General features: G+C 38.0%; 1 protein-coding gene across 4 annotated transcripts in view; it reads right to left on the bottom strand.

Annotated features, from left to right (window-relative positions):
- Positions 1-16951, bottom strand: part of RBBP6 (RB binding protein 6, ubiquitin ligase) — a 33207-nt gene extending 16256 nt beyond the window's left edge. For 2 of the 4 annotated variants that reach the window (XM_030799612.1, XM_030799607.1), the window contains exons 1-7: positions 15719-16951; positions 10427-10526; positions 7698-7734; positions 3092-3136; positions 951-1039; positions 737-833; positions 212-351 (exon numbers count right to left, since the gene is read on the bottom strand). In XM_030799612.1, the coding sequence (XP_030655472.1) occupies positions 212-351; positions 737-833; positions 951-1039; positions 3092-3136; positions 7698-7734; positions 10427-10526; positions 15719-15884 (674 nt within the window). In that variant the 5' untranslated portion in view covers positions 15885-16951. The remainder of the gene's footprint in view (positions 1-211; positions 352-736; positions 834-950; positions 1040-3091; positions 3137-7697; positions 7735-10426; positions 10527-15718) is intronic. The other 2 variants (XM_030799597.1, XM_030799592.1) reach the window with 1 other exon arrangement.
- Positions 16952-17734: the final 783 nt, after the last annotated feature.

Raw genomic sequence — 17734 nt, forward strand, 5'->3', positions numbered from 1 at the left:
ACTGATAACAAAAAATCCCCAAATCCATTTTAAATTTGCTTTAAATGGAGCAGACTGCAGCCTCACAGAAATGCAAGATGTAGAGACTAATGGCCTTGGTATACAAAGTTCTCAAAGAATCCAAGTAGCAAAGTTACAAGCCCAAGATTAAAACACTATACCCTGGGACTGACTGGAGTCGCCACAGGTCATACCTAATTTGCATACTTACGCATCTATAGTTGGTATTGCATATTTTCCAGTGTTGGTAAGCATTGCACCTTTCATATTAGGATCTTTCACTTCCATCATGAAACTTCTGGGAATTCCAGTGCTCTTTTTAATCCTAGGACCAGATTCAAAGTTTTTATCCTATTCAGAGGAAAAAGGAAGAGGAGGAAGAAGAGAAAAAGCAGTTACACTTAATAAATTAGCTGTTATACAGTGCTTACTATATTACTTGTAGTGCTTTACATATGTGATCTCATTTAATCCTTGTAACTGCTATGTGAAGTACGTACTATTTTTTCTTCTCATTTTAGAGAAGAAAAAACAGGCTTATAGAGATCAAGTAACTTGCCCAAACTCAGCTAATTGGCAGAACCAAGATTTGAAGCCTGGCAAATTTGGCTCCAGAGACCATGCTCATTTGCCATTGTCTACAGAAGGCAGTATTAACCAAGAAAAATAAGATAGCTAAGAAACAATTCCAAAGGAAAAAAAGTAAGGTTTACCATAGTTTCTGCTTTGAACTTACCCCATTTGTTGGGCAATTCTTAATATAATGTCCAGGTTTACCACAACGGAAACACGTGTAAGATGGAGGTGGTGGACCTAGAGGTTTCTTCATGTAACTAAAAGGGGGAAAAAAAAATTACATGTATACGAGGACTTTGAAAAAATAGTGCTTTTGATTGGGGGGAAAACCCACCCCAAAAGTTCCTATTAGTATAAAATATTTATGAACTTACTTGATTGGGTCGTATTCATGGCCAGATTGCGACATCATTGCTTTAATTTTATCTTCTTCAGAAGCATTGGCTTCAGCCAGATTGGCAGTCTGTTTAACAGGTAATTATTTGACACACACATTAGAAACACATTTAAGACCACACAGCCAAAGACAACACCACTCATCCTGTAAAGAGCAGTATCTAACTAACCTTGCATAAAAACAGCTATTTACATGTATAACCTGGAAGAGGCACTTGGGAATTCCTTAGGTAATTACATGACGTTTGGGTGTTTGCAAGGCTGAAGAAAGTCATTCTGGGGGCACTCAAACCTTAGACCCTGTTTGTACCTTACATTAAGACTTGCATACTACTTTTCTACAAGTTAAAGACTGATAGTAAGTTAGAATAGAAACACTTGATGTTTTAAAAATAATTCAAGTGTCAGAGCATTAAGACTGTAATTTATACTTACAATGTGGAGGTAGGGATGGGGGTAGAATGACTGAACATATTATGCAGCAGATATTAGAAGTAGAAGGCTCTTTAGGTAGTGATGTTAGTTTCAAATCAAGTGCAAAAGATGTGCATTGAGCATTATAATTTTAAATTAAACTCTTCAGGTAAGTTTTATGAATTTCATCTTTGAGGTATGATATACAAAGTCCAGATATAAGCAGGGTCTAAGGGAGTGATTTCTAGTAAGTTGAATCTTCAGGCATTTAGCACTCGTATCAGCCATTCATTGGGGTTTGTCTTTACATTCATCCACAAAACAAGCAACCAGTTTTAACATTTTATTGTAATTTTATATACAAAGAATGCTTAACATTAACAGAGCTTAGAACAACAGCAACATTTACAGAAAACTGGATTACAGATGTTTAACAACTAATTTGTTTGAACCCAAACATTGTTTTACAAATACCTGTAGTTTAAAAAAACAATAAAAAAAAAAAAACCAATCCCCCAAACCTCCCCAACTCCTCCCCACAAAGAAACAATGGTAGGAATAGACCAAAAACTCAAATATGGCCCTTACAGTACATAAGAATAAAAACAGTAAACTATAAACTTCTAAGTGTTAACTCTATACTAAACCACTTTGCATTAGAAAATTATAAAATAGGATGGCTTTAGTCCACTTTATGTTTTAGAATAATCAATTTTAATGCTTAGTTTTCCCAGAACAGGAGCTTAAAAAGCAATTTGTTACTAGGACATTTTGTCGGGATACAGTCTAGGGGAAAGGACATAACAAAGCCAAGAACAAGATAGGGACAGCACTAATGGAAAACCCATCTTTTCATTAATCTTGGTTGCTAAATTTGGTTTCACATTTCTGATAGCAGGGAAAAAGGATTTTTGGAAAACTGGACAGCTTCCTTCTTGGCCCTCAAAAGTCTGCCTATTTTTTTTTAAAGGCACAATTTGCAAGCTAAATGTATTGCTTTAAAAAGTAATCCATCACTAGTGCTTTCCCAAACAGAAGATACACATTGTTCAGCAGAATATGCAAGCAATCTTATCGCAAAACATGGCATATACAGTGATTCAGAGGGTAACAATTTGCCCCTCTGCCAAACATACACATTGGTATATTCCTGCAAACAGCTTTACACACTTACACAATTCATGTAGTCTGTGTTCAAACAAATTAGGTTGTTCAAAACTTTTTCTAATGCAGACAGACTACAAGTCTATAGCATAAAGAAACAACTGCATCACATTTAAAATATTGACCTTCATGGGATCAAGTCAAATATTCAAGAAATAACCATGCAATCGTCCGTGTAAAGGAAATCTTCTGTTTTGGCTGCTTAAAAAAGGTCCACATAATTTATAGCCAAAACCAGGAAATTCCTCCAGAACCTTGTTAGTTTCCAATGTATAATTAAACAAAATGTATGAGGGAAAAAAAATAATTAAGTGTAGCTTCAAGTGTTTCTTCTGTCTTGAAGATGAACAATACTCCAATACGCTGAGGCTGACAAAGTATTCCCCTATCTTCTCAAAACAGCAACTACTCTTTACAGGATAGTAATAATATGTACAATGCTTTTGCAAAATATATCCTCCCCCAACCCCTCTTAAAAAACCGTTCCACATAGAAAAATATGATGTTAGAAAAAAACTTATATTTTCAAGAATATATATACCTTTGTAAGCTGGGCCAGAGAAATAGACGCGGAAGAGTCATCAATCTGTTCACAAAAAATTAAACACACATTCAAGTTCCAAACTGAAAACATCTTAAAGTGATCATTTAGCCCCTATTGACACTTAATGTTGAAACATTGGGCATTTTCTTAGTTTTCTAAAGAATGTTATGTTAAGCTTGAAAATGTAGCTCAGCCTACTTCATTATTCTCTAGATATTTCACACAGTTATAAAAAGCTATCAGTTGGAGGGGAGGAAGAGGGGACTCAATTAAAATGAAAAAATGGGGAAAAAAATGTATCACACAGAAAATCTGTTCAGAGTGTTGACTGAATACTAGGAGTCCCATGTCTCTCTACGGTCTCTAAATGTGACAATACTCAAGACAATGTACACTGGAAGAGAGAATAAGAAATCTAATTTTCCTGCAAGGCCATTATATAACATTGTAAAAACAAACAGCCCTTTAAGGGCTCAGATAATTGCTTTAATGAATAACAGCTCCCATATAATTGCTACTTCTTTAATTTTTGAAAACATACTCTTCAGTCTGAGTAAGTTTGTTTATTCTCTCATACAAAGAGTAAGAATATCTTCTTGTCAAAGAAACCACAGCTTTATCAGGGCAAAGGTGTTAAGTCAAAAAAAAGGAAAACAACGGCACCCTGAGGAGAAGGCCAACAGAGCTGTCACTTATGATGGACTCTAATATTTGAAGAAAGTTAATTTAATCACACAGAGCAAGTGTACATATAAAGGATATAAGAGGGCTTTAAAAATGTATTTTAATGAGTCTTAAGCATTCTGTCCCACTCACTAACTGCCAATTCTCCAACACTGAAGTGGGGGAGATAACTGGGCATATTTGAAGAGGCATCTTTGTGTAAAAGATGTATGGAGTCAGGAGAGAGCCACCTTCATAAATTGTTCTGTGCAAAGAGGAATAAAACATTTCTCTTTCAAAATAAAATAAAAATAAAAATGTATTTTAAATTGAACACTAATTTTTTTATTTGATCCTCTGAAATGATTTTAATATCAGTTTTTAAAAAAATCTTTAGCAAACAATCCTGAAGATATGATTTCCCTACAGCTTCCTATGTAGTAAGTGGGTTGCTTAGTTAACATGTCGTAAGGTCAGAACTCTTCATTTAAAATGGAGAATGTAACAAGATGTCTGGATCAAAGAAAAAAGTCTTCATCAGGTATTCTATGTTCCAGAGAACTAAAGTTTTAAAATAAAAGCAACATGACTTAAGATCCCCAAAGACAAATGTAACCGGTCTCAATATGAAGTTCTTAGCCAACGCCCACACAGTAGGGATTCAATAAATGTAAATAAAAAATAATGTTGGCTAAATATAAGACACATCTCACAAATATCTTAGGGTTTTAAAAGTTAGTTTGATAGATATTACTGGGATGTTTATTCAGACAAAAATTGCCCCACACTAAGGAACTGACTATAAAAGAGTTCACGATGCACTAACCCCATAACTTAATGCATAATTACATAATTTTCCAATGGGTTATCATTTTTGTCCAGCTTTGAAGTAATTTTTTCCTTTAAGAACTAATCTCAAGTGGTTAAGTAGAAAAAAACCTCTAAATAATACCTATCTCTTTTTATCTGAAATAAGTCCTGACCTACTCAATCTATTTTAAAGATTTTATACCAACCAGGAGTTATTTCATTTTAAGTAACAAGGACTAGACAAATTGCTGTTAACCATCATCTATACTACATTTCTAACCCATAAAACAAATAGTCTTTAAAAATAGCCCATTACTATCTAGAATAGAATATAAATACTGATGATTTCCTTGGAAATAAAACAATTATATTAACTTCCTTACCACTGGAACTAAAAAACTTAAGAACAAAAAAAAAATTTTCCCACTCCTAACACTCAGGATATAGTATCCTTTTTGTTTTCATGCTGGGCTTTTGTGTGCTTTTAAGCTTTCTGCCAACTTATTAGTATTATATATTTATTGACTTTGAAGTGGTTTTAGATATGCAACTGGATGCACCTAAATCACCTTTTTACCACCAAATAATGACTATTGCCCCTAAATATCTTATAGTCTACAAAGAAGTCAAATTTACCTCAAATTTAGAAAAGCAAACAAATGTTTTCTACATATAGCAAGGTGTTAAGAAATGAGCAAAAAATGTTGACAAAGAATGGTTTAAAAATGATTAGGAATTTGTATTACTAAACATCAATAAAAATAGTGACTCTTGGTAAGATACTAATGGTAAAAAAAAAATCTGCCACTTAAAGTCCTCACAAAACTGACTGATGCAGACTGTAGACATTAAAATTAACCCACCTCCCTGTACCTAATTAGGGGTCTTGTTTTGGGGAGCAAGGTTCTAAAATCTTTTATGCCAATTATACTAGCTTTTTGAAGTTAAAGAATCCTGTAAAATGCAACTCTGATATTTAGTTAGCAAGAAGAACATCCAGCTTTGGGGTATCAACATGGATGGATGACTAAAAACAAGAATGGGGAATATGGAAACAGCCATCCATCCTTGATTAGAGTTCGCTTCCATTACCAAAACTATACATTTACTTTACTAATCAGGATAAGAAAAATTTGGCTTAGTGCCTCTAATTTACTTTGCTTTTGTGAATGTGTACAATCCACGTGACTCTAAATCTTCTAAGATGGGCACTAATTATGCTTGATGAATATATTCTCATCCTAAATGCCAGCAAATGTACCCCAAGCAAATAAATGATGGGGACAACAAGGTATCTAGTATCTCTATTTCAGATAATTCTATCTAAAAATTAAAGCCACTTTTGAAGTATTAAAAAAAAGAAAAGAAAAGAGAAACCTAAATAAGCTTAAATAAACTGCTTCTTATAAATGTAATACAGACATGCCGGAACACACAAGGCTAAAAGAATGTTAACTTTATTTATGAACATGTGATTTGTGTTTATACACATGCTAATAAACAAAAAGGAAATAACTGTTTCCAAGAAATAAAACTTTAACTGAATTAGTTTAAATACTATATAAACTGTACTTTATACAAAATGTGTTACATTAACTACTACAGTCACCAGGATAGTCAATCTAATTTATGCTAGCATTTGGATACATAAAAATCAGTTTTAAACCAATCACCAGCAAAACATAAGCTTGGACAGTTTTTACAGCATTATGCTTTAAAAAACAAAAAAAAAACAAAAAAAAAAACAACAAAAAAAAACCCCATATCCAAAAAGAGGAAAAAAAACCCCAAACACTAAGACTTTTGATCTTAGAATCACTGTATTTAGTTCCACAAGAACTAAAGGCCATATACTCTAAAGAACAAGTCCAATGTTCAGATATTCTATATTATCATGTTTAAGATCCAATGATCCAAGGTTAGTGAAATGCCTCATATACAAAGAGCAATAGTATTTAAAAAGTATATAATGTGAAATAGCAAGCAATACCCTTGAATTCTAAATGAAGATTTTAGACATCTTGTATTGTGTACAATATCAAGCCTGGGCATTAAAATGTTTAGAGAACCATTACATTTACAGAACCCAATTATGATAGACTTGTGTTATGAAACAGATGCTTCACCCCACAACTTAGGAATGCTGCTACTTTTTACTTAAGAGCTCAAAGTTAAAATGGTATCACAAATTAAGTTAATCTGTGATTACAAAAATTAAGCTTAACTTTCTTCAAACCAGTTATCCTGGTTAAGGGAGTTACCTCTGATAAGGTACAGCTTTCAATGGCCTACAATTAACGCAGCATTTTAGTATCTTATGAGAGGGAAATATTTTAATTTGGACATCTGCACTAACTAGATAGAAGTGGAAGATCTCATTAAACTTTGAAAACAATATAATCAATTTATATAAACTCAAAATCACTAAGACATTTATATATTCATAGGGGGCCCCAGGTTCAGGTTTCACTTTATAGTACAGATGTAAACAAAAGAAGGAGCTCAAAATGCCAAATAAAGCAAGACTAAATCATAAAGCTGCATCAATGGTCCCTGGAAAGCTCTTTTCTATGATGTGTTTGAACTTGGAGAAAGCATCAAACTTTAATATAAGCTTTGCATGTTGCTAATGCGTTTTTGGAAGCCATAAATCAGGCAGGAAAAAAAAAACTAACAAAAACTAAGTGATACAACGTGAAAATGGCAAAATATACACTCCAAACATTTTTTATTGCAAGAAACAAAAAGCACACAACAGCCTGTACATACATACAAAATACTAACTATAGACAGACAAATGTAGAACATGTCATCATGTTCCTTAGTGTAAAACCTAAACCATCTAAAAAGGATCATACATTAACTGTACAACACAGTGTCATACAGGGAGAATGCTATCATATTTAATATGAAACAGTGTTACGGGCACAAATTACCCATTTCTACAAAATAAGTGTGCAAGTGATGCCACATATATCCATATTCAACTGAGCTGTCATCAAAATACATTTTATTTACAATATGTACTATGATCAGTTGGATATTAAGTTCTAAAATGATTTACTTCACTGCTACATTATAAAGGTAAAAGCAATGTGTAGAAAAAGTGTGAGATTGTGTTTTTACATACTGCTTTTGTAGTTGCCATCGCTGGTTCAGTTCGACTTCTAAAACACAAAATAAAAACAAAAATTAAATTAGCTATTTGTGAATTTTTGTGCTAATAAATTTTAACACATTATCTTCAATGATACATTTTTAGGAACCTAATTTTCCTTTGGTATAAATATTTAACAACAGCCAATTTCTGAATGAATAAATTACTCTGATTAATCTTTACCACCTTTGAGCAGTTTTAAGATAGATTTGTGGTTTGGAAAAAAATTCCATACTAGGGAATTCGAAAATAGGTGTACCTTGCCACTTAAAACAAATGTTTTCTCAAAGGTAGTATAGGGATTTTATGTTTAGAAATGTAGTTTATTCTTAATAAACTGAAAAATTTAAATTATATAATTTCCCAGTTTCTGAATGCATAAATTTTCACACATCAGGAAGACCACTGTTGTTAACATTTGTAATTTGGATCCCTGAGAAATTGCTGTGCTCCCAAAACTAATTTTCAAATCTGGAGGGCCAGGCTGATAGCTATTTTCATTTTTCAAATGTCTCAAAACAATAATCAAGGATTGAACAAGAGGCCAAGGTGAGAGGATCACTTGAGCCCAGGAGTTTGAGATTAGCCTGGGCTGTAACATAGTGATCCCATCTCTTAAAAAAAGAAAAAAAAAAAAAAAACTGCACAAAAATTCTCACTCCCAGAAAAACACAATATATATCAGAGTATTTTAATTAAAAGAACTAACTTAAATGGCTGTGTAGAACTGGACAATTTGATGTTTAAAAAACATAAACCCCAAAAGAAATTATTTTAATCCACACAGGAAAAAGGAAGGAGTTGAGTTGCTAGACTATAGCCTTTTAATGCTTAAAGTTTAAGGTATCTTGACTATAGAGAAATGTTAGCATCTAACAGGAGTTTCTAGGTGTGTGTATAATTTGGAATTTGAGATAAAAAAAAAAACTGAGCTTTGATTTTCTAGTATTTGCTCAAAAAAAAAAACTGAGATGCGTTTTATGAGGCAAATTTATTACAAACAGAATCCTATATATTGTATATTAACATATAAAATTCTGTGTAAAAGGCAACTTATTTTGCTATGTACTTCAAATAATTCTTGAGTTTCTATCAAAAAATCTAAAGAAAATGTTTGCCATTTTTTAAAAAGCACTTGGTAAATTAAAGTAAAATTTCACACTGGATTGTAGGAATTAATTCTCCCCATAAGTTTGTAATTCTTAGGCTGGGTGCAGTGGCTCACGCCTGTAATCTCAGTACTTTGGGAGGCCAAGACAGGTGGATCACCTGAGGTCAGGAGTTTGAAACCAGCCAGGCCAACATGGTGAAACCCACTATCTACTAAAAATACAAAAATTAGCCAGGCTTGGTGGTGGGCACCTGTAATCCTGGCTACTTGGGAGGCTGAGGCAGGAGAATCGCTTGAGCCCGGAGGCTACAGTGAGCCAAGATTGCAGCACTGCACTCCAGCCTGGGCAACAAGTGAGACTCCATCTCAGGAAAAAAAAAAAAAAAATACACACACACACACACACACACACACACACACATAAAATTCTTAGAATCACTTAAAGTTAAGAACACATACCATTAAAAGTTCACTTGGCAATTAACAACAAGGAAAGTATTCAGCTTTTTAAAGTAGCTACTATATGGAAGATACTGCACAAAAGGACCTCTAAGTGTTAAGATATGGAATATAACTTTACAACAAACTAATGAGAAAAATCTTAGAATACTTGTCCACATGAGGTAAAGCTCCAAGAAATGACTTTATTTTTACCTTAATTTCAAGAACACTTTCCATTCCCTAGCACTGGCAAATTCTAGAATTTTTCATTGACTCAAAATAATTTGTTCCAATTTCAAACAATACTACCTAATTCTAAGTGAAAATCCCTACTCTTTAAATAACCTATGTTGCTGCCCTTTTCACATATTATAGTTCTGCTATCACTACTGAAATTGCAAGAAAGCAGAGAAAGTTAAGGATATAAGGTTTTAATCCTGCCCCAGGTTAGTGAATATCAGCTCTGGACTAGTTGTGAGACTGCTCTCTTCCTACTCCAATAATGTGCATTTAGCATGTACCAGACACTATTTAATTCTTACAACCCTCTAGAGTTAAGTACTCACGTCCCTATTTTATTTTTGAGGAAATCTGAGGCACAGAGACTTACCCAAGGTCCAAAGTCACACAACTGGTATGAAGCAGTAAATGGAGTCAAATCTAAGCCTGATTTCAGTGCCTATGATTATAAATCCTATATACTTTATGCCTCTCAGCCAAAGCCCCTTATTGATAAAGAGTAAACGTTAGCATTACTGAATACTCTTGATGCTGTCAAAATATTTAGGACCGATGTCTACAACACTAAATTTTTGTGGTGAAGAAAACTGAAGGAACCCCCACAAAAAAGTAGTCAAAGAAAGGCACAGAAATAATTTGAATATCACTTTCTTGTATTTGTAAATACTGGCCATATGGAGAAAAATTTTTCCTAATAATGGCCCTCTCACCACAGGCTAAGTCAATTTAACTGGGGGAGGAAATCAAAAACAAACGAACAAAGAAACCTACTATCCTCACAGTCTTGAGAAGATGTATTCATTAAGGTTAAAGTAATGAGTTCAGTTCTAAAATACAGTTTTTTCTCACAAAATTAAAAAAAACTAAAAAACAAGTCTATTTTGAGAAATACATGAGATTTGATACTTACATAACATATGTCTTGCTTGTAGATTTAACACCTCCAATAGGAATTCTTCTAACAATTACAGACGAATTCTTAGGAATCAGAGCATTATCATCAGTATATTCTGTAAATAAAAAGACAGAATCGAATTTCCATTTGGGGATTTGGGTGAGTACCCAAGAATTAGAAAACTTCAAATATAAATTTCATGGGAAATGAACTTAAATACAGTTAACTACAAGTTCCTTGCAACTAGATTACTGATATTGTCAGAACAAACATCCAAAGCCCTAAGAGGGCTTCTTTTCAAAGGACAACAAATATCATTAGCAGGTTCTTGGCTCTAGCACCTCTACTTTTGTGGAACTCCAAATCTCAGTAACACTGTCATTCTTTAGTTTAGTCCGAAATGCTGAACATGTGAATGGAGAAAAAGCTGTTATTCAGAATGAAGATATTCTGTCTCTCCTAGTCCCTAAACATTAGTTGAGTATTACAATCCCTGCACTCACAGAAATTATTACTGAGGAAGACAGACTAAAAATTAAATTATGACGTTATGAATAAAGAGAAAATGGTTTTCTAATAAGGAATGAACAGTGGAATACAACTTCAGATAGAATGTTGATTCCAAGAAAGCCCCTTGGAGGAACTTCTACTGGATACTTAAAGACTGAGAACCCAGCCAGATATGGGAAAAAAACTGATTGAGGACTATTTCAGGCAGAGGATTAAAAAAGCATGTGGAAAAATGACACGAAACGGCTTGAAGAGTCTAAGAAAATAAAAGAGAAGAATGACAGAGAGGTATAGACCATACAGATTTATATTTTGTTTTGAAGTGCAACAGGAAGACACTGAAGGATTTTAAGCAAAGTGATTATTTGCTTTTTGTTAAAGAAAAAAAGACTACTGGCCAGGCGCGGTGGCTCACGCCTGTAATCCCATCATTTTGAGAGGCTGAGGGGGGCAGATCACGACGTCAGGAGATCAAGACCATCCTGGCTAACACGGTGAAACCCCATCTCTACTAAAAATACAAAAAAATTAGGCAGGCTTGGTGGCAGGCGCCTGTAGTCCCAGCTACTTGGGAGGCTGAGGCAGGAGAATGGCGTGAACCTCGGAGGCAGAGGTTGCAGTGAGCCGAGATCGCGCCACTGCACTCCAGCCTGGCGACAGACAGAGCGAGACTCCGTCTCAAAAAAAGACTACTGTGGCATCAATGTGGAGCACCAACTGTAGGAGAACAAGAGTAGAAACCAGGGGACTAAAAACCAGGCGACTAAACAATCCAGGTAGAGAGAATGATGACCTGTGTTATGATGTGAGCGAGAAATAAGGACAGAATGTTTTCAGGTAGGATTGACAAAGCTTGCTGATGGACCGAATATGGGGGAGATGAAGGAGAAAGAGAGATCAGGCCAGAGGAATCCCTGGGTTCCTGGCTTCAGTCACCAGATAAACAGTGATGTCACCTTCTGGGAAAACCAAGAGGGAGATGAATGGATCCTATTTTTATACTCCTTGGGCTATCTGCAATACTTTTATAAGAATGAAATTAAGAAACTGGACCTTAACTATGGTAAAAAGATTTGCTAAAGAATGAATCTGTAAAATTACCAAAAAGAAAAATTACCTAGAGATACAAAAATGTATCTCCTTTAATCACACAACCAGGCCTTTTTATTGTCATTAAGTTTACTTGCTTCACTTAAAGTTAGTCTGCACAAAATGACTATCTCTGTTCTTCCGATTATTACGCTTACCACATATGTAGGCATATTCGGCTTTTAATGAATATTAATTATTTTTAGTCATAATGCTAATAGTATTCCTTGTTATAAATGACATTGTTCAGGCAAGGGTTATTTTCTATATACTTCAAGTAGAAGGTGCTATCTCACAGGTATTCAACTAGAGGTAGGCAATTTCCTAGATTTAGGCATGCCAATGTAGGACTATAATCTTTATCTTGGACAGTTCATGATAGTCCCAAATTCCAAGGAAGCTTTGAGTCAGAAAAACTGAGAGCATGGGGTGACTAGATTTTTTTAAAAGCTAATTCTAGAAATAAAACTTAGTGTCAAACACCTGACAGGAAGTTTCTGAATATGTAACAACTCAATGCACTCACAAGAGCTTTCCAAGACAGCTTATTAATTTGATTAGCACTGTACTGTGTCAAACTAAAAGGTGCCTCAATGCCCTTCAAAACAGATGTTCTGACTTTTAAAATACCTGAATTACAATGATTTCTTACCCCTCAAAGTATCTTTCTAGGGGTAATAAAGACACTTTGGGGGGTATTTCATTTAAAATACCTCCTTAACAAGTAGTCTGTTGGCTTCAAAAGACCCTTTCTGCTTGCCAGTTTTTTTGACCCCAGACATGAAAGGCATGGATGAAATGAAAAACAGAATGAATCCGAGAAATGGAGAGTAAGAAAGATAATAAGGGTCATTTATAAACACTTCATATTCAGCTTCCAAACCTCACACTTTAATTTCAGAACGAAGGATGTTTTGTTTTTTAGGGGTCGGTGTGCAGAAAAGTAGAAAAGTTTTTCATATATAACAAAGATTACTTGAGATTCTTTTTGAAATATAGTCTAGAAACAAGCAGGATTCTTGTCTAAAATCCATGGAATTCTGACCCAAGCATTTTAGTCTTATCAAGATTTAAGGGTCCTAGGCCAGGCACAGTGGCTCAAGCCTATAATCCCAGCACTTTGGGAGGCCAAGGCAGGAGAACACTAGGGCTCAGGAGACCAGCCTGGGCAACATGGCAAAACCCCCATCTCTACCAAAAAAAAAAAAAAAAAAATTACAATAAATTAGCCGGGCATGGTGGTGTGTGGCTGTAGTCCCAGCTACTTGGGAGGCTGAGGTGGGAGGATCACCTGAGCCTGGTAGGTTGAAGCTGCAGTGAGCCGAAATTGTGCCATTATACTCTAGCCTGTGAGGATGTGTCCCCCCCCTCCCCCCCAAAAAAAAAGGAATTTAAGGGACCTAAACATGGACAGAATTCCAAAACTGTAAGGAAATGTTTTATAGAAACATGGCAGATTAAGTAGCTACCATCAATATCTCTTTCTCTCTTAATCTGAGGACTGCATAAAATACACATTTTCTCCCTCAAAGCTCCCTTTTCTTAACAAACCGAACATCAAAGCTTTCTCCAATAAAGGGCAGTTCACATAAATATAAAAAAGAAAATGTGCTGGGCAAAAACACATTCCTGGCTTTCTGGGTTTGAATTACGTATCATTTATTTCCTGGACTAGGAAAAAAAAATTGGTTACACAAAGTCACAAAACTCTCAAATTTCTGGACAGGATTCTTTCAACTATAACTTACCCAGTCTAAAATTGCATTCACATGTCTGTAATCCCAGCACTTTGGGAGACCCAGGTGGGTGGATCACTTGAGGCCAAGAGTTCAAGACCAGCCTGGCCAGCAAGGCAAAACCCCATCTCTACTAAAAATACAAAAATTAGCTGGGTGTAGTGGCGCAAGCCTGTAGTCCCAGCTACTTGGGAGGCTGAGGCATGAGAATCGCTCAAACCACGGAGGTGGAGGTTGCAGTGAGCTGAGACGGTGCCACTGCACTCCAGCCTAGGTGACAGAGTAAGACTCTGTCTCAGGAAAAAAAAAAAAAAAAAGTTGCATTCAATTGTTGGGTCGAAAAGATGGATAACGCCTAGCCCTAATGATTCAATTGTGTAATACTCCAGTAAAATATGAAACCTGAATATATGACAATTAAAATTGCCTTTAATATCCTTTAATTCCATTCATATTGTCTCTCCTCTCATTCATAAATACTCAATATATCAAGATGGCCCAAACTTCTTATAAACCCATCTGTTCTGTGAAATGTGACTGTTGTAGTTAAGGGATGCTTGTGAGGCACTTAAATAAAGCTATTTCTCAACTGTTCATGACCACCACCAGTTTTTCCTCTCCTTAGGCAGAGGATTACACATAGCTCCAATTATCAAAGGGTATGACACTTGTTTTTAAAAGGTGGGGAAGCAGACAGTATTTTCATATAATATCATTAGAGCAAATAAATTCTTCCTTAATATTTTTGAGTCATGATATGCCAGCACTGCTGTTCCTTAACCTAATACAATTATACTTAGGTCTGCATTGTAAATGGAAAACTGGTCTTCTACATGACAAGATTTACTCTACCTTAACTACAGGCTGGAGGTGGGGGACCTCCCATTTCAACTAAAAGAATCCATGTCACACCTTAAGTGTGATAAAAATTTAGTGACTAAAAAAATATCCTAACCTAATTGTAACTTCACTTCTTCTCATCCCATCAGTAACTTTTAGAACACCGAACTGCTAAAAAATACACATCAGCATTACTGATCTGAGAAAAAGAAACCAAAACAAGTTCAGAGTCAGGAAAGACTGCTTGTCACATTTATCTACTATTAAGTTCCCAATATTATAAAATACTTTTGAAAAGGAGAAAGAATCTAACTATTCTTATCAGTGGCTTATTTGTACTCTATGGTAGCAGCCTATTTTTCAGTACCTTAGTATCAACAGTCATGTAAAATCTAGCAACTACTACTTTTAAAAAAAATCAGTACTTTTGATCTTCACCGAATTGATAAATCTTAAGAGTAATGTGATGAACTGGGAGTTTAACTACTTAGTTGCCGTATTACTAATTCTGGAATTGAAACGTAAGACAAGAGCGGTGACATCAGAACATTTCAAGATCCAAAAACAATTCCAATACTGATTAAATCCTCAAAAATATTAAAGTTCAGATCCCTTCTCCACAACACAGGCAAGCAACTCCAAATAAAAAAATGCGGGGAGGGAGGAAGGCAGGATATAAAATTTGCCATCAAACTCCACAACGTTGTTAGGCTAGAAAATTGTAGTTTTTTTTTTTTTTTTTTTTTTTTGCTGATTGAACAAACAAGCCTTGCACAGGCTCTCCTGCCCTCCTGATGGAAAGTAAGTTAGAAAACGCCCTAAGACAAGCACTCAGTCTAGATAGCTATCCCCCTCTCCTCCCTCTCTCATTTTAAAAAACAGCGAGAATAATAATCAGGCTTCCACGTTTTGGGTTAGCCTGTTACAGATGACCCAAGTATGCAGAAATAAAATAAACAGTGAAACTCCAAGGCCAGCTGCTGCAAACCTTGGCTATCAATGAAAGTTGTATCCAAAGTACTAGAACGAACAGTCCCACTAGAGACATAATGGCGGTTAGCTTCCTGCCAGGCACCTTCTAGCTAGTATGTCTCGCCAGCCACCAAATATCTTAAGACCAAGCGGCCCTTACCTTCTTTCGTCTGCGCATTGGTGATCTGCAGGTCGCAGTCGGCAGCTTTCAGCTTCTCTCTCCCCATAATCTGCTTCTTTAAGTCGCAGAGGGAGATGTGGAGCCCATCAAAGGTGACGGTATCATAGTTGAGTTTAGAGGAAAATTTATAATGCACACAGGACATGGTGCCAAGGGATTCCTAAGGTTCAGCGAGGAGACGTGGACACTCTCAATATACGTATATTTATAAACTTTAAGAGCAAAATATGTACACACAAAACACTCAAAGACACCGAAGGACCCTAAGGCCTCAGATTAAATACCCCCCAACCACAAGCAGGGGTTCGTCAGAACAATAATCCAGAGCCCTCCCGATACTCAGAATCACTTCATGGGGGAGGAGGAGGACGAGGACGGGGAAGAGGGGAAATCGAGAATCCGCCAACGGGCACAATGTCACCCGGCTGGGTCCCCCTCGCTCATGCTAAGGGGCCGGCAGAGACGGGGGGGTAGGCGGTGCAGTCAGTAGCGGTCAGTCCACACGTTAAGAGTCCGAGCGACCCCACGGGGTCAGGGGTCCATAGCGCGGCCGCACCTCCCGGCGGGTCTCTCTCTCCGTGGATTGGGGTGACCCAGGCCCCGGGAGAAGGTTGAGGGGAGAGGGCCTAGGCCCGGAGTCCACGAGCGGCCTCACGCCTCCTCCTGGCTTCCGGACGACCGGCGTCAGCTTGCCCAGGCCCAGGCCCAGGCCCCCACCGCACACAAACCCCTGGCGCCTGCTCCCCGGAGGCCACGAGCGGCCCCGCGGCCTAGGCCGAAAACGCGCGGTCGGCGGAGGAGAGGCCTTCCCGCAGGCCGCCCCCGGCTCCGCCTCCCCCCGCCGCCGCCGCCGCTGCCGCCTCGGACACAAAGCTGGCGCTAGGCCTCGGCGAGGCCTCGGAGCACTTCCTCACCACCCCGGGCCCCAGCCGGCGGCCGGGTGGCTTCGGCGGACCCCGGGGACACCGCCGAGGTTCCCTGACGCTTCCTCTCGCCGGATCCTCCGCGCTTCGCTCGCCTTTCGTTTCCGTCGCCTTGAGGCCCGGAACCGCGAGAACACGCCCGCAAGCTGCCGGGCAGCGGCTAAGGCTTCTCCGGCTCCCTTTTTGTGTTGCCCCCTGCCGCTCGGGGGGCCCTCACTGAGCGGCGGCGAAACCTCCAAGCCAGGCACTATGGCGGACGCGGCCTGGCTTCGGACGAGCGCCCCACTGCGGGGTCTCTTAAGCAGGGATTGCACGGGCGGCGCGCGCGAGGCGGGGCTGGCGTGCGCGGATAGGCGGGCCGAGAGGCGGGGCGGCTGACGTCACAAAGCGCACGGCCCGCCCACGTGACCCCGCGCTTTGTGACTCCAGAGCGCGGAAACTGAAAGAGCAGGGACAACGGGAGGAACCATCTGCTTCAAAAGGGAGGGGGGTTGCGCGTCAGGAGGAACGGCTCACAGGGAGGCTCGGTGGGGAGAGCTCGCCTTGCAGGGGCAGCGTGCAGTTTCCGCTGCAAAGTGGCTTGCCTAGGGGTGGCCGGCTAACTCCCCCTTCCCCACAGGCCCTGTCGGCTCTTCTAAGCCTCCCAATTTAAGTGAGCATTATGGTTGCTAAGCAGAAAACTGTGGTTGCTATGCAAGCTCTCCCTAGGTGCTGCTTCCAGTAAACTGGCTACCCTATACTCTTCACAAGTGGAAATCGTGGAGCAGCTGCTGCCGAGAACTGATAACAGCCACTAGCACCATACAGATTTATTGAGCGCTTACTATGTGCTAGGCACAGGGCTAATCGCATAATAACATTGCCAGGCTCAGCAGCCACGTTGTCTGGGTTGGATCCCTAGCTGTGGGGCTCTAGATTTAACCTGTCTGTGCCTGGGTTTCCTTGGCTGTAAAATGCCATTAAAAATAGTACTTGGTTTACTTGGTTGTTATGGATTAAATAAATGCACATAAATCCATAGTCTAAGCCCATGCCGGTGCATTGACATGGCTCAATGCACCGAAATATTAAT

This window comes from Nomascus leucogenys, chromosome 2, assembly GCF_006542625.1.
Source record: "Nomascus leucogenys isolate Asia chromosome 2, Asia_NLE_v1, whole genome shotgun sequence".
Taxonomy (NCBI): Eukaryota; Metazoa; Chordata; class Mammalia; order Primates; family Hylobatidae; genus Nomascus; species Nomascus leucogenys.